Genomic DNA, 22,567 nt, shown 5'->3' on the forward strand with positions numbered 1-22,567 from the left:
CACCCACAATATGCAAGTTATATTAAGAATTTCTTTAGAAAACAACAGAATTGACAAATTATCTCTCATTAAATGAAAATACAGAATTTATATCGCAGTTGGAGTATCATGCCTAAATCCAAAGCAGTGCATTTCAAGAAAGAAAAAATAGAGAGGCCAGAGGACAGCAAGAAGAATTAATGAAGTACAATGAAAACAATTAACCTTTTTTTTTTTCTATAAAGAAGAAAACAACAAATAGGGATTGATTAAGAGAAGAACACAGTGAAAACATTACTAAGAATCCCAAATATGTAAACAGTCTGCTGCGAAGAGGAAAGTAAATTTATTATAACCACTATGCAAGAAGTAATAGGTTCAAGTAATTTACTTTCAGCAAGTTTAAGATCAGAAAACAGGAAACATTTTCTAATGGGAAGACTAGAGGAACGCTGGAATAGATAACTTGGGTAAGTAATCATAACAAATCTTTATGAAGACAGCCAAGTGTTCATTAAAAGAGACAGATTGTATAGATCCTGGCTTTGAAGGAAGAATGAGGGGGTAGACATGATGCTTTCTTGGAGTCCTTTTCAACTGTATGATTCTATGCAGAAGTGACCAAAGAAATGCAGCCATACATTGTCAGTGATACCATATTACAGTACCACTTGCTGTGAGATCTTGGAATGAAAAAGCCTCAATCAATGTAAAAGACTCAATCAATTTCATCATTTAGACAATCACTTGGATTGTGGTACAATCTGCTAGCTATGGACCACCTAGCTCCATTGACGTAACCCACAGCTTTTTTTATCCAACATTTTAACAACAAGTACTTTCAGGATTGGACTATACATGAACATAATGTCTAATACAGTCACCGTATATGGCACTTTGGTTTTTAAGAGGAATGACTTAGTAACTTGTCTCATGGCCTTAAGGCTAGCCAACACTAGCAACAGCTGCTAATAACACCAAATTCCAGATGTAGTCTTCAGTGAATTTTTTTAAATGGAATTAGATTTAAATATTTTGCTTCAAAAATCTAGATGTAGTCAACTTTCTTAATCCCTTATCTGTCCTTGATTATTAAGTTGGGATGTTTAGTGGGTTTTTTTAAACTTAAGCCTAAAACTTTTCTTGGTAGATCATCTTTAATAATTGGAAGTGCACAAGGATATGTTTATTTCAGCATAGTGTCTGCAGAGTTAACACAAAATAGTAAATAACCTTTTTAGTCAGGTAATTAGTTTTCAATAAAAAATTATGATCATTCTAATGTGAGAACACAGGACAAATATACAGTTGCCAGTCTTACTTGTGACTAAGTGTGGAAAAGTAACATTTTCCAACTTCATTTCAATATTCTGGGCTTTTATTCTACAATAAGCAGCATATAGAATTAGTAAAGTTACATAACCATGCATATTCACTACATTTAAATCACTTGACATAACACTAGGTAAATGATCCAACGAAAAAAAGAACAAACATGCATTATGATTCACGTTTTGGATGGTGAAAACTAAACTGTTACAAACCCCCCATGTTTTCTAAAATGTGTATACAGTAAAAACCATGACAGCTGAAGTAGGTACAACAGCAGTATAGCCAGCATCAGGTGTTCTCAAAGTTTCTACACATAACGAAGTAGCCCCCATTCAAAACACGATTATTTGACAAAGTTATAAATGCCTGTGCCTCACATAAAATTTTTTAAAATACATTTAATCTCTCCTACAGATGATTGCTCTTTGACAGTGTGTACATTATTGCCCTTTTCACAACCTTTAAAAAGAGGCCCAAAACAGAACTCCACCTCCACCCTCCTATCAGTAAGTTGCCAAAACCAGGGTCCTGAAGTAAAATGAGCCCAGGGTTTGCTCCCCTCCCTTGGGCTGTCCGCAACATACTCACCATGGTGGGCTAGTTTTGAAGACTTTCTTCCCCTCCCCCTGCACCTATGCACAATGAGGGAGAATGGAGAGCAGTTTCAGCATTAAATTTGAACTTTCCAGCTTTTGTTAGCTTCAGTCACCACCTTAACATTATCTCAACTGTAGACTTTTATCTGTGAATATCTAAGCCCTGTCTTGTGGAAAACTAATTACTGAGCCACTGAGAGGCTTCATAATGTCCTGCATTTAAGTCCTGAACATCATACATAATGCATAGGAAGCAGTCTCTGCACTCTGATTACAGAACACTGTCATTAAGAGAGCAAATTAAAGATGTGAATAATTCACTGGCTGAGCTTATTGTCAGTGCTGCATTGTGAAATTAGAATTTCTAATAAGTACTGCAATTTTTTTAACCCAATTAACACAGAGAACATCTTGAGTCTGATTAGTACAATAAAAATTATTACCTTATTCTTTTGCTTCACAACAGCCAAATTAAATACTGTACTTAATTATGCAGCAGTCATCGTTTCTGTGCTAGAAATAATAATAATAATAATAAAAATCTCACTATCGCTTTAATAAGACTTCCAATATTTAGAGTGCAACCCAAAAATAGAGCATATGAATTTCATGCACAATTTCTTATCGCAAAGTTACTGGCTTCCCCCCCCACACCTTAGACTTTGAAAATCGGTTTTAATATCAGCAGTCGACCATGATGTCACTACTGAAGTCTTCTCTGGAAACAAAAACGTATTCAAAAAAAACCCACAAAACAACCCTTCTGAACAAGCTCTGAATATATATTGTGAATTAACTTTCTCTGGGTTGATGTGAACACAGAAAAAAGACCATTATCACTTACTGACTTGAAACCAAATACACAAATATACAAACAGAGAAATACATAAATATATGCATATATACATATATAAGTCATTTCAGAAAAGATGCTTAGGAAATATACTATGAAAAAGCACAAGCTGGATCAGCTCTCTTACCTCAGTTCCTTCTTGGCATGGGATAGATAACATCCTTTCATCCTAGAATGGAGAAAAGTCCAATTCAACATCCAGCGTGTTGATTTTCCCCCACACGGTGCCTGCTGCCATGTTAAATAAAGAAAATGATCACTGAGGATGCAGCTTTTGTCTCCAAATATTTTAATACTGCCTTTTAGTGTCAAGGACCCCAGGAACCTTAGCACATCTGGCAGCAGACACCACTGGCTGCAGCTGCTGCAATGGGATTTTGCCTCAACCCTATTTCATTCCCAGCTCCTTTTTCTTCGCCATCCTGGGGAAGTTTAATCATAGAGCATGGGTGGGGAAAAAAAAAAAAAAAAAGAAGAAAAAAAAAAGGAAAGGTGGCATTGCAATCACAAGCTTTCTTGATTTTGTCCTAGAGACAGGGACTGCAGCAACCACCTTGCATCTTTGTCTAGTTATTTTAGCATGTATGCAAGGGGGGAGGAAAAAAAGCCTGAAAATTATTCAGGCAAAATGCAATAGACATAAAGAGACACAAAACGACAGAGGAAGAGGAAGAGAGGGGAAGAAAGAGGGAGGGAGAGAGGAAACAGAAAGACTAAGAGAAGGAGAGGGGGCTGTCAAGTGCAGCTAAATCTGCATATGGAAATCAGGGTTATCCTGGGTACAGTTTTATTTAACCATGATGTACTGTTTTTTTAATTAGACAGGAATTTAAAGAAGGAAACGAAGGATTCTTACAGACATAGGAGCAAAGGAAGCATTTTTAATCACAGGAGCCTTCTCACAGCAAGCTGCAGAAGTAACAGCAAAACTTTTTACAGCAACTTCCTTGTTAGAAACAAAAGTTTCATGTACTGCTGCTGTTTTACACCCAGAAACCAGGCAAAACTGGAAGAGCATTGATTCTGAAGTGAATCAAACCAAAGCAATCCACAATGATACAGTAATTTTTAAAAAGACCCAAAAGCTGCTAGGTACATAGCATGAATTTTAAGTGGAGTTACGCCACATGCAGGTTTTAGAACTTCCTCCCTGGCCCCTATTTGATGGTGACTGTCATACCCAATGAAGGCACTTCTATAAAGGAAAAGAGGGACACTCAGTTTGAATTTCAAATGTACTAAACACCGCTTCCCATGCTTGCTGAGAACTGCTGCTGTCTCCAGATGGGAGCAGTACCTGACAGACATGGGAAGGTTGGATCACAGTCTGTTAAGCATCAGAAAAGGCCAGGACCTCTTGCCCATGGCTGTGAGGGAGCATGGGGATGAGCGAACTGAGGAGGCCAAGGAGAAGGAAAATGAGGTTCAGGTACAAGCTAGAAAAGGAAGCCAAAGAGAGGTAGAGGTCAGTTGAAGCACAGGATTAGGAAGCAGCAGTCTGATCTGGGGTATTCAGCAGCAGTGCCAAGGTGCCGCTGTTCAGGTGAGAGGTGGCCAGGCACCACTCGCGGCTGGCCAGGCAAGGGACAGCTGGCCAGGCAGTTGAAGTGGGGGGCTTGGGGGCACCGGAGGGGGCTGCCAGCGCCCAGTGCTGGGGGGGCGAGCGGCTGCCACAAACCCCACCTACACGTCAAGCTGCAGGCGAGTAACAAACACATTGGGAACCAAGCGGCTGGGAGCCGTGGCCACCGCCCGGGTGTGAGGAGGGAGGCGGTGGGGAGCGAGGGGCAGAAGCCGGAGGCGGGCAGCGGGGGCCGGGGACACGCGCAGGCGGGCCGGGGCCAGGGCCGGCAGCCGCCCCGCAGCGGAGAGGCCGCCCGGCCGCCGCGGGGAGCAACCTGCGGGCGGCGGCGGAGGGCGCCCGTGCCGCTGCGGCCTGAGGCGGGCGGGCAGGGGAGGGAGGGGCGGGCTCGGGGCGGGGCGGCGCCGCGGGCGGGAGCGAGGAAGGGAGCGGGCGGGAGCACCCCCAGGGGCGGAGGCGGGCCAGGCCCGGGCCGGGCGGCGGGGAAGGGCGGGGCGGGGCGGGGCGGGGCGGCCGGCGGCCAATCGGCGCCGCGGCGCTTGCGCAGTGCGGTGGTGACGGTGGCGCGCGGGACGTACGGAAAGTGTCCGGGCGCGGAAGGGGAGCGGCGTCTCCGCCGGCGCGCAGGTACCTTGCCGCCCCGCCCCATCGCGGGCCTACCGCGGTCTAGCGGGGCTGACGCATCCCGTATGCGCGGCCTGGCCCGGCCCGGCCCGGCCCGGCCCGCCGGGGAGGCGCCTCTGGGGAGCGGGGAGCGGCGCTAGGCCGCAGGCCTTGCGGGCCGCGTGTGTGGCAGATCCCTGGCAGGTGTGCTGTCCGGTGGCCGCCCCCCGGCAGGCGGCTGGGGTGTTGTTACCGGCGGCTATATTGTCGGTGTGCGGCTCCTACCCGCCGACTGTAACCTCCTGGGAAAGTGCTCCCGCGTGGCTGCCGGGAGGGATGCTGTGCTTACAGCCCGCTGGATCAGGGATGCAATAGACAAGCGCAGAACTGACGGGAGTGCCGGCTGTGAAGAGCTGCCCTTTTTATACTTACACCCCCACCCCCCCCCACCCCCCCCACCCCCCCAACGTTTTCTATCGTGTGGGGCGATTTTGATACCCTGAATAGAACCGACTTACCTTGGAAACCCTTCTTCTAGTGATTAGGGAATTCCCGTTAGCAGCTCGTTTTTGCCTTGCCTGCTGTGCTAACACATCTATACATAAGGTCCTGGTATAAACTGAAGCACTTAAGTCGTTCTTTTACTTAAGAGTTGTTCTGCTGCTGCTGTACAGCCCATTTTTAATTTAGCTCATTTTTCAGTCAGGCCTCTGTATTGCCAGCCTGTAGCCACGGTGTAAACTGATTTCTATAAGAACAGTATTCAAAACTGTTAGCAATTAAGTTGCAAACTTAATTCAGAGTTTTGTTTATATGTTTGCATGTTATTGTAGAACTCTGTGACACCTATTGCCTAGTTCTGCTCTTTCAGAATGTTATATAAAATATTAATTCACTGATGTTAAGCTTACATTAACTTCTTTTGGGCATGATCTTCCTTCTCCTTTGCTTTTTTTTTTTCTTTTCTTAGGTTCCTGGGAAGTCAGACTTTTAAAATGAAACCTCCAACTTTAGCTATGTCAGAATTAGCCATACAGTCATTTTCTGAGCTTTAAAACTTCAGCATTTCAGGGTTCCATAATTGTCATGTGGGGTGTATTTACTGCTTCTTAGAAGGAACTTGAGCTGTAATGTACCTTAAAGTCGTGGGCAACTGGGAGCCTGTAATGCATGATGTATTTTAGTAGCATAGCTACTCTGGTCGGAAAATGCAGTGTTGCTGAAAGTAGCTTACCCCTGTCTTGTAATGTATTACTGCCTCTTATTTTACCCTAATGCTGGTTTAACCTCATGACTAGTCAATTTAGAGAGCTAAACCAAAAGAAAATGAACCTGTTTTGTTTTTTGTAGTCACTGATGTGACTCCTTGGACAGGTTGTGGTGGAGGAAGATGAAGTTGCACAGAGAGGCAGAATTGTGTGGCAGGACACAAGATGGTGATTGCTTTTCTTGGAGGTATCTCCCTATTTGTTAGTTTGATGTTGCAGTTGGCGAGATGTGTCCTCACTTGGACTGAAGGATTATTGGCAGTTGTAACAATGAGAAATTTATGTGAAGAAACGCTATGAGGTAGTTTTTTTTAATTTGTCTGTTTGTTTTCTGGTTCAGGTGGAAACAATGGACGATGACTTGGTGGCTTCTCCCACGCCCCCATTTCTCACTGAAAGCTTGGAGATGGCAATGGAAATGGAGAATGAGAATTCAAAGATGCCTTGTTTCTCCTGTGCTTTTGACAACCAAAATGGAGGGAGAAGCTTCTCTGCAGAGTCTTATTTAGCAAGTGGGTCTCTTAAGAGGTATGGGGTGTTTTTTGAGTTACAAATATAATACCCTTCTAAGATGTTCCTTCCTCTGGTGTTTGGTGTCTCTAAATTCTGACAGGGTTTCCAAGTCAGTTTATTCCTCAGCTTTTATGGTCCTGAGGTCAGCTTGGTGGTATACCAAAGTGGGAAGGGCAATTGTGTTGATTCACTGCTTTGAATAGTGTTCCAGGTCTGGTTCCTAGCTTTGTGAACTTTAATATTTTAAAGGACCTGTTACAGGCCTGTTAGGAGACGTCAAAACTGGCCTGTTGGGCAACAGCGTCTGAGACTCCTTGAAGTTCTGAGGAGGCTGCAGCACTGCTTTTTCCAGTCATATGCTCTATTCAGTACTGGCCCTTACTCTCGTTTCCGCGTAATAGAAACAAACCTGAGCTGCCCAGCTTCCCCAGATCACTGGGTCTGTCCTTTGTAGCTTTAAGTCCATCTTTCTCAAAGATGCATGCATTCTGGGTTTCAAGTTCAGAAGTCAGATGGATAACAAGTAAGTATTTTCTGTGAAATTCCAGAATGTTACTTTGGTTTAGTTAGTATCTTTTTTACTGTCTGTGATCCAGCTTAGTTGTCTGTGTCATTTGCTGATCCTGCAGGGGTTGTCTTGTTTTTCCTACAAAAGCATAATCTTTCTGTCTGTCTGTCTGCCTGCCAGGCCTCATATTTTGTGTTGTTATTTGGAGTGGTTTTTTACCCTTCATTTCCACAGCCTTTTCTGTAAAGCCTTAAAGGGGTTTCCCCTGTACCTCCGCCATTCCCTGCCTTATTTATCATATTGGGGTTTTTTGTTGGATCAGAGCACATTCATTCAGACTGATGTCAAGTAAAGTACTGAGAGAGCCTGTGTCTGCATGAACATATCACTAGTGGATTCCACACTGACAAAGAAGCGTTTCATGACAAACAATTTCATGTGAAAACTGACTCAGGAGTCTGCATGTAGACAGGTTTCCCAGATCACTACAGTCATGATAATACTGTTCACCTGCCACTTATGCACGTTGTCTACTTGGATTGTAAATTCTTGGAAAAGTGTGTGTGCGAGGGACGACTTTGTCTTAATTATCTAGAACAGGAGTAACTGGATTTAATTGCTAAAGGCTTTAAAATAGACCAGTGTTTAGGCAGTTACCAAGTGAACTACAGATGTTATGGGAGATTGAGCTGATTATTCAGCAAATGCTCTTTTTGCCTCTGAGAACTGAACTTTTAATAGTGCATAGTTCAAGAAGAATATGAATTTGGTGTGTAATATAATGAAACTAAGTGCTTGCCCAGTATGTTTTTTTTATTTTTAAAAACCAAAATACTTCTTGAATATTAGTGAATTCAGTTTCACCTATACTGAAGTATTTTATGAAAGGCAGCGGGGAAAATTCTGAAATAATTTCCTCTGGTGTCTTTGTTGTTGTTATACAGCTTGCTGTGATTTATTTTTTTGAAACCACATTAATAAATATTTTTATATTTGCACAATTATTAATGTTTTAACAATCTACACAGATGGCTGATTTTCTTGACTTAGAGTGAAATGGTAATTCTGATTTTATTTATTTTTCCTTTAGCCAGAACAAAGGGTAGTCATGGCCTAGCGTTAAAGTTATATTAAGTCAGATTTTTTGACCTTCATCAGTTTACCTGCATAAAAGTGTGTTTTTATTAATGCGTTCTAAATAAATGTTATTAAATGTATATAAAAGAGCAAATGCATGTTCTAGCATTAGTTATTAGGTATGTAGTGTACATTGAGACTGATTCCAAATATACACTTCCAGTGGAGTATGTTACCTCATGTAGCAGCCTCTTCTGGTAAGTACAGTCTGTATGTTATGTCTTAGCCCCTTTTAAGGATGAAGGTGCTTCAAGGTGGTAGGTTGTTAATTTTTATTTGATTCTAAAACATACTGTGTCCTGTGACTATATAATGTTTTTATGCTCTTGAAGCTAGAAGTTGTCATATTTTATGTACTATATATCGTATTGCTATAAAAGATATAACAGTCTTGTCTTTTGAGAGCACTGCTGCTCCTTCCTATCTATAGTATGCATGTTGCTGATAAATTGATAAAATATCAGTGGTACGTAAGCCAGCTGTAGATACTGTATTTTATAGCTTTATTACTGGGGAATGTTTGAGTATTCTTGGCTCTATTTTACAGGGTTTTGCTGAGACTAGATCCTTCTCCAAATGACTATGAAGAAGATGTAGTGGAAATGTTTGGCTTTCAGTGGGTTACTGAAATGGCATTAGTTGAATCCTGTGGACTTCTCTTTGGCTTACTTAGGTATGGTAACATTAGTGTATTTTAGAATTAATCTGCTTCTGTAATCATATAAACCTTAAGAATGTAAAACTTTTCAAGTTTTTGATAATTCAATTATAAAAGACTGTCGGCTATGCAGTGTATCCAGAAAGATTATACTGTCTATCTAATGCTCTAGTAAGTGATGGGTAAGACGCAGATGGAGTTACAGGAAGAAGTAAATTTTGTGTCACAGATTTTTAATAATAAGTTTCTAAGCAGTGTGGTGCATATCTTAGCCATCACCAGATAAAAATTGGTAGAGTATAATTATTACAACAACATTGTGATTAATGTAGAAGTCTCTAACTTCAGAATACATGAATAAACTATGTAAGATTTCCTTGAATGAGATTGTGCTACCCATATAACTGAAGTTGTCTTTTGAAGGTTTTAAGTCCTTTTTTGTGCATAAAGAAAAGTGGAGGTTAAAAATCAAATACTGTAATTGCTGGATGCAGCACTTTCTTCAATTCTTTGGATTAGGATAGCTTCAGCAATCTTTTCAGATACAGTTACTCAGTGTTTGACTAATTCAATGTAGATGTTTAATCTGGTCAATGCAAATACACAGATCACCGATAATCCTCTTTGCTACTGATAATCCTCAGGATGTACAGCACATACAGAGAGTGGATAGGAGAGGAGCTTTTGTATGATTCCACAATATATTCCATCATTCCTTTTGATTATAGTGGATTCTTCCATCCCTTTAGGGTATGACCAAGGGCATGATGTGAAACATCACTAATAGGGTCTGGCTTACTGAAACCTGATGGCATAGATGGCAGGAAGTATATTAAAACTAGTATTATTTAGCTTCGCTTGTCTGATGCAAGCTTTGACTTCACTGTGATTTAAAAAAAAAATTATAAATATCTGATAATGAAGGAGACAGGAGGATAACTTAGTTAAAAGAAATACTGTATCCCTTTCAGCATTTAGTCTTATCTGTTTATTAACATAAAATCATTGGGCAGTGACAGTGATATAGTTGATCTGTTGAATTAAATTGATTTTTTTTTTCCCTGTGATATAAACTGCTCTGTAATTGTAATAGAGATGAATGTAAGGCATAATATATTTTGTTGTGGTTTTTAAGTTATTCAGTGTTTTAAAGCCTACTGAACTGGTTGGAGTAATGGTTTTCAGCTGACCCTTGGCTATGAGGGTTTGGTTGCTAAGCTGTCTTTTGGTGTGACAAGTCCCTCATCAAGGATATTATCTCAGTTCATTTGTTCAGTCATAAAATGGAGCACTTTCATTTATAGACCAGTTGACAACTGGAAGTAGGAAAAAATCTTTTTCCATTGTAGAAAATGTGTGCTTTGAGTACAAGTTACAATGATTCTTGAGGACAGGGTGGCTGTAAATAGTTCGGTTTATGAAGTACAGGTAATATCTATGTTGAAATACATGCTTACAGTAATCTAGTCTTTTTAATGTGTGTGTGTAAATATTAAAGACTGTTATTTCACATTTTTAAATATTGTAGTAAATAATGATATTATGCAGCAGAACTGCAAGTTAAAAACTTTAATTGCACAATAAAAAGAATTCTTACCTGTGGTTTTTTTGTGTGATTGAGGATGTGTAAGTCAAAGTGAGTAACAGCTACATAACCACTTAAATGGGTATATTAAGAAAATATATCTTTGATTAATGAACAGCAGTACCAGTTTAACTGTCAGAATATTTATTTGCAAATCAAATGATTTAATGATTAACAACCATGAGGATCAATCTTTGAGGTAAAAATGCAAATGGAAAATTGAAATTAAAATTAGTTATTTAACTGATGATATCTTTGTTATGCTTCTCATGCCCAGTTTGTGCTTTTTTCTTTTTTTTTAATCAGCCCACTGTATTCTGTCTTGTCAATTCAGTGGAGAGTCTTTTTTTTTTTTTAAACTTGTGTGGCTCCTTTCTGACATTCTCTCTCTAACCTTCAGCCTTTTTCATAAAGTCTTCCTGCTTTAGTCTTACCTCCTTTCTACATGGTTGAAATACTTGGAAAAAATCATGCACAAATTCAACATTGATTTCAAAACAAAATGAACAGCAAAACCCCACAACCCACATAAGTGACTGAAGGTAATCTCGGGTAGCTGACATGATTTTATCCAAGGAAGGAAGAGTTAGGGGAGATACTTTTAAAGTGTGCCTGCCCTTTAATATGCAGGTTACAACCTGGGGTATTGGGTCCTTGTGGGCACTTCCTAGTTTTCAGATTTTTTTTTTTTCATAAGAACAATTGATCTGTGTTGTATCCAAGTATCCTGTTTTTGAATCCTTCAGTAGTTGCTGCTTTGACTGTATACAAAACGAAGCAGAGAGCTCCTTCCTCAATTTATGCAGCATTTTCTTTCAAAAATCTGTCTTACACAGTTGTGCTTTTCATGTATTCAGTTTACTACCACATTACCTCTGCGGAGACTATACTTGACGACCACTTGAAAATAACAGTTGTTGCAGAATATGGCTGAGTGCTTACCTATGTTACAGCTTTCTTAAATTTTCATTTGCAGTGGTAATTAGCAGCTTCTTTAAAAATGCTCTCTCCCCTCCAAAACTGAACTGAGTTTTAACTTTTCTAGAGACACTTCCTCCTTTTATTCTACTATATTTGTTGCTTTTTATCTTTTGTGCTCAAGTTAAGCAGCAGACCACCCTAAAGAGAAGTGGGAAAAGCTGTGGAAACAATTTACTAGTGTTCATGCACAGGTGAATTAATTCAGTGTATACTGAGCATATGCCATGAGGGCTAACTTTTGAGTTTTATTCTGTGGTCAAATATGAAGTTGATTAATGCTTGTGGAAAGATCACTTACAAGGAATTGCTTTTGGGGTTTTTGTGTGTGTGGTTGCTTTTTCCTTCCCTCATATTTAGTTAATTTTGTATTTGTTACTGTTGTAATTAACAGTTTACTGTTGTAAAAACAAGCAAAAACTCTGTCCGTTTTAATCCTTTCACAATTGGATGTGTCTGTTGCTTTCCACTATTTCGTAAGTTACATTTCTGTAAGCTTTTTCAGAAATACAAAGGAAGAAATACCTCTCACCTCTCTGTTCTATTTGGATCTTACTGAAATGTAGTTTTTACTTTTAAACAGCTTTAACCTATATAAATACCATAAACCTTTGTATTCTTTTAATTAGGCAACAGATAGACAGACTGGAAAACCTAGTAAAAATGAGTTCATCTGATTTTGGTAAGTTTAACGCATTTAATTTGACATGGGGACAGGTATCTGACTACTTTTTCATTATAAAGTATATTGTCACAGATCATACTTGTGCTTTGACTCTTGACCAAGGGCTTATGGCATGGAGTGTGCCACAGAACAGTGTATAATCAGTGTAAACCTGCAGTAAGGGTCCAAGTACAGGCAACCAAGAGATGGATATAAAGTACTGTGGAAAGAGATAGTGGAAATGTTGTGAGTCAATTAGGAACCAGACCTGCCTGTAGAGTAGGTGCACTGGGCAATCCAGACCTTACTGACCTTAGTGGGCAGTTTTAATTTGACTTGAGCTATGATGTCACCCCTAAGGCAAAACTGTGAACTCATTTAATTGAAAAGGCAAAGTTGCATCAAAACTCCCAATAACTATTGTAGTTACAAAGGTAGTGGGTTGGGGCTTTTTTCAGAGTTCTCTTGGCTTACCTATGACCAAGTTAGTTATTTGCTTAATTTAGCGTTATTTACAAACAATTTATCTTTGCAGCAGGATCAATGTAATGGGATTACTACAGAACACTTTGTTTCAATTAAATACTAAGACATGAAAAGCAGTATGTTTCTGAAGGATTATTGCAGCCTTGGGCTGCTTGTAAGTTTGAAGGCTGAATTACTTAGCAAGTTGAGAAGTTCAGTAATTACTCAGAAATAAACTGTCCTTAGTATCTTCTCATTACAGATACATTGCTAGTATTCTAAGAGTACAAGTGAATATTTTTACACATTATTTTGGTTTGGTAATGTCATGCTCTCCCATTTAAATCGTTGGTATGAATTTATCAAGTTTTTTTCATACGTTGTTGTTGATTGTCTGATTTTGCTGACATTTAATACATAAGTGGAAATAGCCTTTATTCAACTTTATTCGATTACATTTGAACTTTTATTTATATGGTAGCTGGACACCACGAAACTTTTCTGTAGTTCTTTTTCCCTTAAATTTAAGCATCTGTTTGATTCTGCTCTCTGAATCCTGTTCTTCCTCTTGTCAAATAAGTTAGTAAAATAACTGTTGGATTTTATGCTTTCCATCAGGCTTTCTTTGTGATTTAGAGCAAGTCACTGACATGTATGGGACTGAAGTCGCCCTTTATACAACCAGGCTAGTAGCAGAGGACTGTCATGAGTATTAGAATACTCAAAATGATCAGGCAGTGTGATGTTAGGTATTATGATGTCTTAGATAAATGAGCTATTGCCACTGTTCGGAGTTTTAGCTCAGTAAATCTTTGTTGTGGATATATGTTCATACAGTTACAAATTTTGTACATTTAATTCCATTTCCTATCAGTTTTAATGAGCTTTGGAACCTTGGTACTGAGACTGTAATGTGGAAGCTGTATAAAATCTTGTCTTACGCTCTGTGTTATTTTGTCTTTTTTGAAAATGCCTGATCTGTTCTTAACACTCTGCTGTTCCTGTTTTGTTCCACTTACTTTATTGCTCAATGATTTATGACATTATGCAAAAGATTTTGTAGTGAAACACTGTTAATTAAAATTTTGCTTAAACAGAACTTCTGAGAACTTAGGATAAAATATTTGTTGTTGCTACAAAGCAGCTGTAATATGTATAAAGAATTCCTTTTCAGCAGAGTGATCTGAGCCTCTGAAACGTATGATTCATTAGCATGGCAGAACCCATGGCTGCTTCTGTCGTGGGGGTAGGCTGTACGCTGGAATATTATGGTAGTTGTACCAGTTGATTTGCTTCACTCAGTGAGTGGTGGTGTTCAGAAGATATTGAGGTAGGCTTATATGCACAAATTTATTTGTGGCATCCATAACAAGTGGTATATATGAACCTCAAGATTACCTGGAGGGGATGGGGGGAAGCAAAGAGGGAGGGAAGAGCAAGAAAAAGGAAAGGGAAGAATCCCCGGTGGTCAGCTGGGGAGAGGAGCAAAGGTGATTGCCTTTCCCTGGACACGCAGTAGTAGGTGACAAAGAGTTTTTGCCACAGATCGGCTCTAGCGCAATACGCTTTCACTGGGGCTTGCTCAAAATTCTCATTTGCTGTTCCCATTTATGATGCTCTTAATGATTGGCATGTGCTTAATCAGGTACCAGTGTTGCAGGCTGACTGGTTGCTATGCTTTTCTGTATATATATTGTTGGGCAGTAGTTACTGGGTATTTAAATGACTGTATCTGCTTGGTTATGCACAAAGTTTCATCTTTCTGTAATATAAACTGAAAGCTACAAGGCAAGGTGCAGGAATAAATAAAGAGTGATTCTCACACCAATGGCAAAAGATTCCAATGAATCTGCTGTAACGATGGTGTTTGAGCTTGCAGGTGCAAGACAAGGAGGATAACACCATGAGAACAACAGCTTCAGAGGGCAAAGGAAAGGAGACGTAGCCACAATAACTGGCTGAAAGGGTACAGAGCTGCAAGTGAAAGGCAGGCTACAGGATTGTACATGGATGGCTCTTAGCATTACACATCTTAAGGCACTGTGCAACAATGTGATGCTTCCTAGGAAGAGAAGTTACAAAGCATGTTTCCAAATAAGTCCACCTGCTTAAGTCCCCCAATAAAAAGGGTGCTGAGAATTTTTCAGACATACCTTTTTTGAAGGTGTCTTGGAAGCAGACAGGAAGCAGGGCAGTAGGGCTGAATGAATTCTTCTAGCACTGCTTGCTTGCCTCTGCCACCTTTCTTGAGGGGCTGGAATCCTTCTTTTCCCTCTGTATCTAGGTATGAGCCTGAGAGGATAAGATGAGGAATGGATCCCTCTGGCAAGATGACATTTACAAGTGCATGTTTACCACCAGCTGCCTCCCAAGCTGTCCTCAGAAAAGAGAGTGGCTTTCCAGTGGTCTGGTTTAGTTTCTGTGGAGAATGCATGTCTTAGATGTGCCCACACTGTGACTCATTTGCTTTAAGCTATTTATCTCTTTGACTCCAGGTCAAGCTGCAAATTTGCACTCTGAAGCAGAGAGCATCAGGCACCAATGTGTTGAGTTTTTGCATTATGTGAAAGTTTTCATCTTCAGGTGAGATTTGCACACAGTTTACTAACTGATGTACTGAGCTTTGTGCAGCTGCTTCTTATATGTTTTCTGATTATGTGTCTTTGTATGTGTGTTCAGGTATCTGGAACCCCCTAAATTGGAAAACAATGGAATGCTCCATCCATATGAAGAACTAGAAGCACAGTTACCATCAGTGTTGGTGGAGGAGCTTCATGCTTTAACCATGCACATTGGTCACCTTTGTGAACTCCCTAGTAGTGTCCTGGCAGCATTTACTATTCAACATCAGGCAAAGGTTGATGTCTTTGATAATTTTAATAATTTTTTTTGTGCACGTATTCAACTTGATAAATTTTGGCTGAATAAGAATTAATCTTTCTTCAGGCTGGAATTGAATTTACGCTTTATATTCTGCTTTTTTTCCCCTTTATAAGTGCCATACCATACTTGGCAAATACAACAAATGAGCCCTGGATTTTCTGTTGTTGTTTTTATTTATCTATTAATTTTTATGTTTTATAGCTTTTAGAATTCTCCCTACACTATACAAATGATAATAACAATTTCAGGTAGATAAGTAGGCTTACTAATGGTTAACATTTCTGACCTTTCCCAGTAGGAGGGGCACTTTATAAAAATACATTCTGAAATCTGATTCAACATAGGAAAACATCATGCATATAAAGAAGAAAAGGGCAGACATGGAAGTAGGCGTGGCAACATTAAACTCCAGTGAAGTATACACCATTAAGATTTGTGCATACATATAATAACTAATGCTTTCAAATAGTTAAGAAAGAAAGAAGGAATTTCAGTCTTGGATTGCATAAACTAGTATCTGGAGAGGAATGATCCACTGAGAAGCAGCATTTTGATTTTTTCTGATTGCTTGGGTTGTCAGTAGGGCCACTGTTGAAATTACGATTTCTTTCATCAGCTCAAGTAAACTTCAAGGAAGAGAATTTTGAAATGCTGGAATTACTTTGAGTGCATTTTAGTAGTTTGTGTGCGACCTAATACTTCTCTGGAAAGGATAACTAAGGGTGCTGTTATCTGTCAAGTTTAATCAATGCATTGTGTTTAAATTGTAGTTTAAATCAGATTAAAGACTTCACGAACATCTTCTACAGACAGAATTAATTGTCATGAAAGTTTTTTGTTTCTTTTTTTCTTCTTTAAATGAATGGAATGTTGGTATGTTACAGTGCATTTGATCATAGATATCCATAATGCTCACTGTTGGGCAAAATGTACGCCCATCTTCATGTGTCTTAGTACAGTATCCAGGATTTGCTGAAGAAATGTTAAATATAAATAAGTGTGTGCATTTCTAATTGCAGGTCTTTCCCCCGTCATGGCATTTTCTACACCTCCACTTGGATATTAAGTGGCTAGTACTGGAAGTTCTTCATGTACTAGGTGAAAAAATGATGAGTAAGTGTGCAAAGTTGTTTTTTTTTTCCCTTGGAACTTATTCTTGTATATATGACTTGCCTAGACTTCTCATCTTAATTTGTCCAGAATCATTTACTACTTTTAGTAGCTTTTAAGCATGGCTATATTTAATGGGGTAAAGTGAAATGTGGTGGCTGGTTCTTTGAATCTTTGTGTGGCTCAAATGAAATGAAATAGTATTAGGAATTTGTTCTATCAAAACCTGACCAGGATTACAAAGTTTGTTCTCAATTGATGTTTACAACATATTACATGTTTAAAAACAATGCACTTTTTGACATTGCAAATGAAAATGCATTTGCAGAGATCCAGGATACATAATAGTGAACAGCAGTTTGATGAATACAATGTAGGAAAAGTATCCAAGGATGGACCAGGATTAAGAATCTTAGAGTGGAGAATTTGTATAGTTACCCATGTGCAATACTGGGCAAAAGAAGCCTCAGTCAGAGGAGCTTGTAAAAGTACAGCAAGAAAAGGGCAAGGCAATACCTTTTTTTCTCTTTTTTTTTTTTTTTTTTTTTTTAAGACTTTGAAAGGGCAAAAAGTAGATTGATAAGACTAAGATAAAAAAGGTCATAGAAGGCAGCTGAAGAACCCAACTTCTAAGTAGATCAGTTTGCTGAGGAAGAATTGTTAGAATACAGAAAAGAACTTAATTTGCTTTGTGAGAATTGTATCTGTTGTTCATGTCCACACTAGCAAAATAAATCACAAAAATGTATTTTCTTCTATAATAATGGTGTCTCCACAACCAAACATTCACCATCCCCACCCTGTTGTTATAAATTATCAATATAAGTTCCATGTAGGAATTGCAACAGTTGGAATAACATAGAGGTCTAGAAAGAATGCACTGCATATTTAGCCTGGGTAACTGGTACTGTGTCTAAACTCTTGGATTAACTTTCACCTGCTCCAAGTGCTGTCACAACACCGCTTCCCTCAGGTTAATGCATCTTCACTGTTTCTGTATATCAGTGTTACTGGATAATGTGTGGGTTGGCTGTTCTATAATTCTAAGTTTCTTCTATGATCCATTGTGGAATAACCTGTTTTCCTTTTTGGAGCCTTCTGAAGAAAGGATGAGAAAACTGTTGGAGGCAATTTATTGTCCAGAATTCTATATTTATTTTAGATAAAGTTCTGAGTAATAATGCAGTAATCCGTTTTTATAGGAGGAAAGCTCTTGCTTTGTATCTCTGTGTATATTATTTTGTCTTGTATTCTTATGTGCCTTGTAGAATTTCTTAGGATCTCGTGTCGTTCTGTAAAGTATGCCGAGTAGAAACTTCACACTGGTGAGACCAGTGGCAGGATAAATGGGTTCAGGGCTTCACCCTGCAATTCCAAGAATAAAATACAGGCTCGTTCTACATATCTTCTGTTCCACTGATGTCAAGGGAGTTGTACTGTTGAAAAGCTTGTAGGATAAGATCTTACAGCCTCTTAACTTCACCATTTTATCTGTCTTAATGTCTACAAATGCTCAAGTTGGAATATGATCATGCCAGCTTTTTACATCAACACATACAAAGGGAAGTGTTAGACCTCTCCAGAATTGTTTGTCATCAACTTGCCTATCTGCAAAACATGTCATGATTTCAGAACATGCGCACTGGCATGTGATAAAGAGGAACTTGCAGATAAATAAATCTTTATTCCACTGCAAAAACTGTGCCAATAAAAGGCTGTGAAGTGCCAAACTATTTTACTGTCAACCAGAATAATACCAGACTTCAGTATAATAATAAAGGGTGCATGAACTTTCCCAAATGAGTCTGTAAATTACAATTACATACAGCTCAACAAACAGTTCTAAAATACATAGAATAGAATAGAAATTACTGTCTTGTATTCCTACAGACAAATCCAGGACTAAATAGGTCTAATTTTCTTTTCTTTTCTAGGACAAGTTGTATATGCTAACCATTTCATAAATCTAACTGGAGAGAATTTAACAAGTGTCAGTTTATTTGAAGCACACTGTGGAAATCTCATATCTGATTTAATAAGCTTATCAATCAACAAGTTTATAAAGGTAACTTTTTTCTTTATGTAGGACACAGGCAGTTAGGTGCTGTGTATTGGGAACCATATGAATTAGATACTGCACCAGTGCATAGATGACTTCTTACTACGAAGTTTTAAATGTTATGTGTGGTTTGTATCTCCATGTTTTAAAAAGTGTTATTTGTTAGGAGCTAAAATTGTGTTATATTTATTCATGACCATCTGGCAGTTGAATGAGAGAGTAATATTGAAATGCACTGTGTACAGAGCAGAAGTGAATGCCACATTTCCTAAGTTCAGTGTTCCAGGTTTAATGCCAAACATGGCACGGTCTAAAAGGTTTAGAACTATAGATACAAAAAAAAATATAATCTCTTCATACTCTCTTCAACAGGAACAAAAAGAGAGTAACTGTAATCCTGGCAGTAAGCTAACTGGACATTTACAGAATGTCATATTCAGTTGATTGTTGCACTGTTCCTATTTCCACAACCTCATCTTTCTGGTACAGCAGTTCTACATTTGTCAAGGGAAAACTTGTCCTCTTTTCTTTTTTCTTTTCTTCTACAGCTGCAGTGTTTTTCTCACTTTGTTTTGAGCCCTCCAAAGCTAGAAAGTCATAACAGCATCATATAGCAGCTAGTAAAAGAGCTGTGTAATCTTCTTTGGCTGTGTCATTGTGAAACCTGCTTTAGATCGGCATGTGTGATCCACGAGTGCAGGACTGAATTCTCAGAAAAAGTAGCAGTGACCACTGTATAATATGTGTTTTCCTAGTACAGAGACATGAAAAATGGAGTCCCCCTTCTTTCATATCTCTATTGCTGGGGCCAGGGGGAATGACTGTACTAGCATTTGATAACTTCTTTTAAATGATCTTTCCATACAGTCCTCTGTTACCTTTTAAAAGTCAGTTTTGATCTATTTAATTATCAGATAATACTGCAACCTCCTCCCCCATCAAAAGGCAAATAGATGAGAGTTAAAGGGATTTTGTTAAAGGAAGATTCACATAGTATCTGTTGACCATTGTGCTTGATAATAGGCTTTGAACTGTCAGATGTTAAAATGACAGATTCACCGTACTTCCACAGAGACATATTACAAAGAGAAGATTGTTTTACCACCACTTTTTCTTCAGCTTTCCCTAGGCTTGGGCCGCACAGCTTGAACTAGTTCTATTTGAGATTCATTTCTGAAGTGGAGCTTGCACTTCAGCTGGATAACGTCTCTTCAGATGGTGCCTCCTCTAGTGTATATTCATTGCTATAATCCAGTAGTGGAAGTAGCATCCCTCAAAACTGTTGAAAACACAACTGATACACATAATAGATGACACTGCCAGCTCATCACTAAAGCATGTTATTAAGATTTTGGCTGGGATTATTGAGAAGTGCAACTCTTAACATTTGTGGCTATCCTTGGAAGAGGAGACATAAAGTTTAATCCTCCAGACTCATATTTTCAGATCTGTTTCTTGGGCAGCTCTGGTATCAAGACACTTGACTTGGATCGTGTACTGAGCGGATTGTGTAGTGAGCCCATTGTGCTCTGAGATACGTTTGGTGGAGAAATATATATCCTTGGATATCTTCTTTCCATTTTCAGAAGCCACATCTCTGACACCAGAGCTCTGTTGTCATAACAGTAGCACAATTTGAAGTTACAACCACTCTTACCAAGGCGCTGAACTCAGGATGTTGCAGTGTTCTTATACAGAGAGAAAAAAAATTTGTGTGTCACACTTATAAAGACATATAAGTTAGTACTTCTAATTAAGTGGTTGGTATTTAAACCTGATTAGGAGCTGTATGAACACAGTAGTTGTATTATTCTAAAGGTAAAGTCTGTATCCTTACAGAATGTTACACAGATTTGAAACTATTGGTGATACACTTCTTCTAATTGTTACTGTGTTTTTTAGTCATTCACTCCTATTTCTGTAATGTCTCTTCAATACTACTACTGCTGTCACTGGCATTGCGTATTTTGATTTAATTTTTAATTTACACCATTAGGTTTCCAAATTCAGAAGTGATTTGAAGTACCACTGTGATTTGAGAATATTTGTGCATGAATGGAGCAGGAAGAGCATGAGGATATAAAAGTACAGGATTCATCTCATCAGATCTAGGTGTCTAGGAGTCAGTTGGCTAAACTAGTCATCCGAGTTCTTTTTCTTGTCAGGGAAGGATAGCAACTGTTCTCTTTTCTGCAGTGAGTAAGATGAATTAGTCTCTCTGTGTGCCTGTTCCCCTCTCTTTGCTTTAGAGGGGTGTAAGCTGATTTATTCAAACTTGTGCTACTAATTGTTTAGGAATAAATTGAGTATGAGCCGCTTTATCTTGCTGCTTCTCTTTCTACATTTCTACCATTGTGTCCTTCTGATATAAATGTGCTGAATTATGTTAGTTAAGCAAAGCTTTTCTCACCATTTTTACCACCTCTGAGTACAGTTCAGTGCATTCATAGGTCCTAAGAGTAAATTAAGTTTTGTCTATACTATGATTATTTCAAGTACAGTACTAATAGGTCTTAAACATTAAAGCTTACAGAGAATGTTTATGTATTTAGCACTTCCTTTTGCTGTTTTGCTTATTTTGTTTCACAATTCAGGAAATGTAAAACTGAAAGATGAATCACAAGAAAACTATTTGAAATGCATCAGTCTGAGTGAATTTTGTTAAATATGGAATAGTAATCAAATAACGTATGTGACTTGAAATACGCTGTTTTCTGCATATTAAAAGAATGCCTTGCAGTAAATTTACTGAAAAGCAGATTTTGTGAAATGTTGTGGGAACATTAACATCCTCATGCCAACAAAAACATATTCTCCTAGCATTATGCCTAGTCATTAAGGATTTTTCAGTTAAAAATAACAACAATAATAGCTATTAAATCATTTGAAATCTTTTTCCTGTCTTCCCAAGAACATCAAGAAAATGTAATCAGTCATTTTCTCTTTTCCTTGCTGTCAGACAGTGAATCAGTATTTATTGCAATTCCTTTTCATTTAGGCCTCAGAATCCCATTTTCATTTGATTAAATAATGTTTGAAAGTGGCTCAGAAGAAACTAAGAAATAACACAACTTGTAACTTATGCAGAATTAGGAAACGGTCTTTATAGTATGAGAGAGATATTTTGGATGTTAATGAAATAATGCACTTTCAGCATGTAATTGTAGCTATATTTAACTGCAAAAAAACCCCGAACAACCAAAACCAGAGGAAATACTTGTACATAAAATGCAATTTAAAAAATAACACTTTGAATAATTGTATTGCATATTCTCTTTCAGGTGAGACCTTCTGAGGCTCTTACTAGTCACCATTATCCCTGTACCTGCATTAAAGAATTATGGATTCTACTTATTCAGCTGCTGGACCACAGAAATAAAGGCCCTCACACAGAGGTAGTGGAAGAATACTGTTATATATGCATGCATGTTACATATGCAGTATAGTTGCCAAATGTTCCTAGATCGCCATGAGTGCACTACTTCACATCTCTGATGATAGAACTGAACTTCATATTTGCTTTAGGAGGACTGCATGCTAACTGTGATGCTTTAGGCTGCCGTCTTGAATGTGCATCAGGTCCTGACTCTTTGCAGTGTACTGTTTGGTTATGACCTAGGGCACTGATAAGCAGCGCTCCTTGTGCTAAGAAAAGCAAAGCAAAGGAACAGGCTGTGAAAGTTTTCTGGTAGAACAAAAGAAACCATCTTTATCCATTTAAAAAAAAAAATATATTATTTGCAATTTTGGTGTGATGTCATGCAACGATTCATCTCCAGGCATTAGAAACACAG

The 22,567-nt window shown here is 38.6% G+C and overlaps 2 protein-coding genes across 4 annotated transcripts in view; one reads left to right on the forward strand and one right to left on the reverse strand.

Moving 5' to 3' along the window:
- LOC308064498 (uncharacterized protein) overlaps window positions 1-2,992 on the reverse strand; it is a 193,931-nt gene extending 190,939 nt beyond the window's left edge. The window contains exons 1-2 of one of the 2 annotated variants that reach the window (XR_013928404.1): window positions 2,888-2,992; window positions 1,900-1,943 (exon numbers count right to left, since the gene is read on the reverse strand). The gene's annotated coding sequence lies outside the window, so the exon portion shown is untranslated. Of the gene's footprint in view, window positions 1-1,899; window positions 1,944-2,887 lie in introns of those variants that run through there. The other variant, XR_013928406.1, reaches the window with a different exon arrangement.
- Window positions 2,993-4,869: 1,877 nt separating this feature from the next.
- Window positions 4,870-22,567, forward strand: part of MMS22L (MMS22 like, DNA repair protein) — a 98,746-nt gene continuing 81,048 nt past the window's right edge. The window contains exons 1-9 of one of the 2 annotated variants that reach the window (XM_080389043.1): window positions 4,870-4,969; window positions 6,554-6,741; window positions 8,919-9,044; window positions 12,222-12,274; window positions 15,217-15,304; window positions 15,401-15,578; window positions 16,624-16,717; window positions 18,649-18,779; window positions 22,055-22,168. In XM_080389043.1, coding sequence (XP_080245169.1) covers window positions 6,563-6,741; window positions 8,919-9,044; window positions 12,222-12,274; window positions 15,217-15,304; window positions 15,401-15,578; window positions 16,624-16,717; window positions 18,649-18,779; window positions 22,055-22,168 — 963 coding nt within the window. In that variant the 5' untranslated portion in view covers window positions 4,870-4,969; window positions 6,554-6,562. The remainder of the gene's footprint in view (window positions 4,970-6,553; window positions 6,742-8,918; window positions 9,045-12,221; window positions 12,275-15,216; window positions 15,305-15,400; window positions 15,579-16,623; window positions 16,718-18,648; window positions 18,780-22,054; window positions 22,169-22,567) is intronic. The other variant, XM_080389042.1, reaches the window with a different exon arrangement.

Source organism: Falco punctatus, assembly GCF_963210335.1.
Source record: "Falco punctatus genome assembly, chromosome: 5".
Lineage (NCBI taxonomy): Eukaryota > Metazoa > Chordata > Aves > Falconiformes > Falconidae > Falco > Falco punctatus.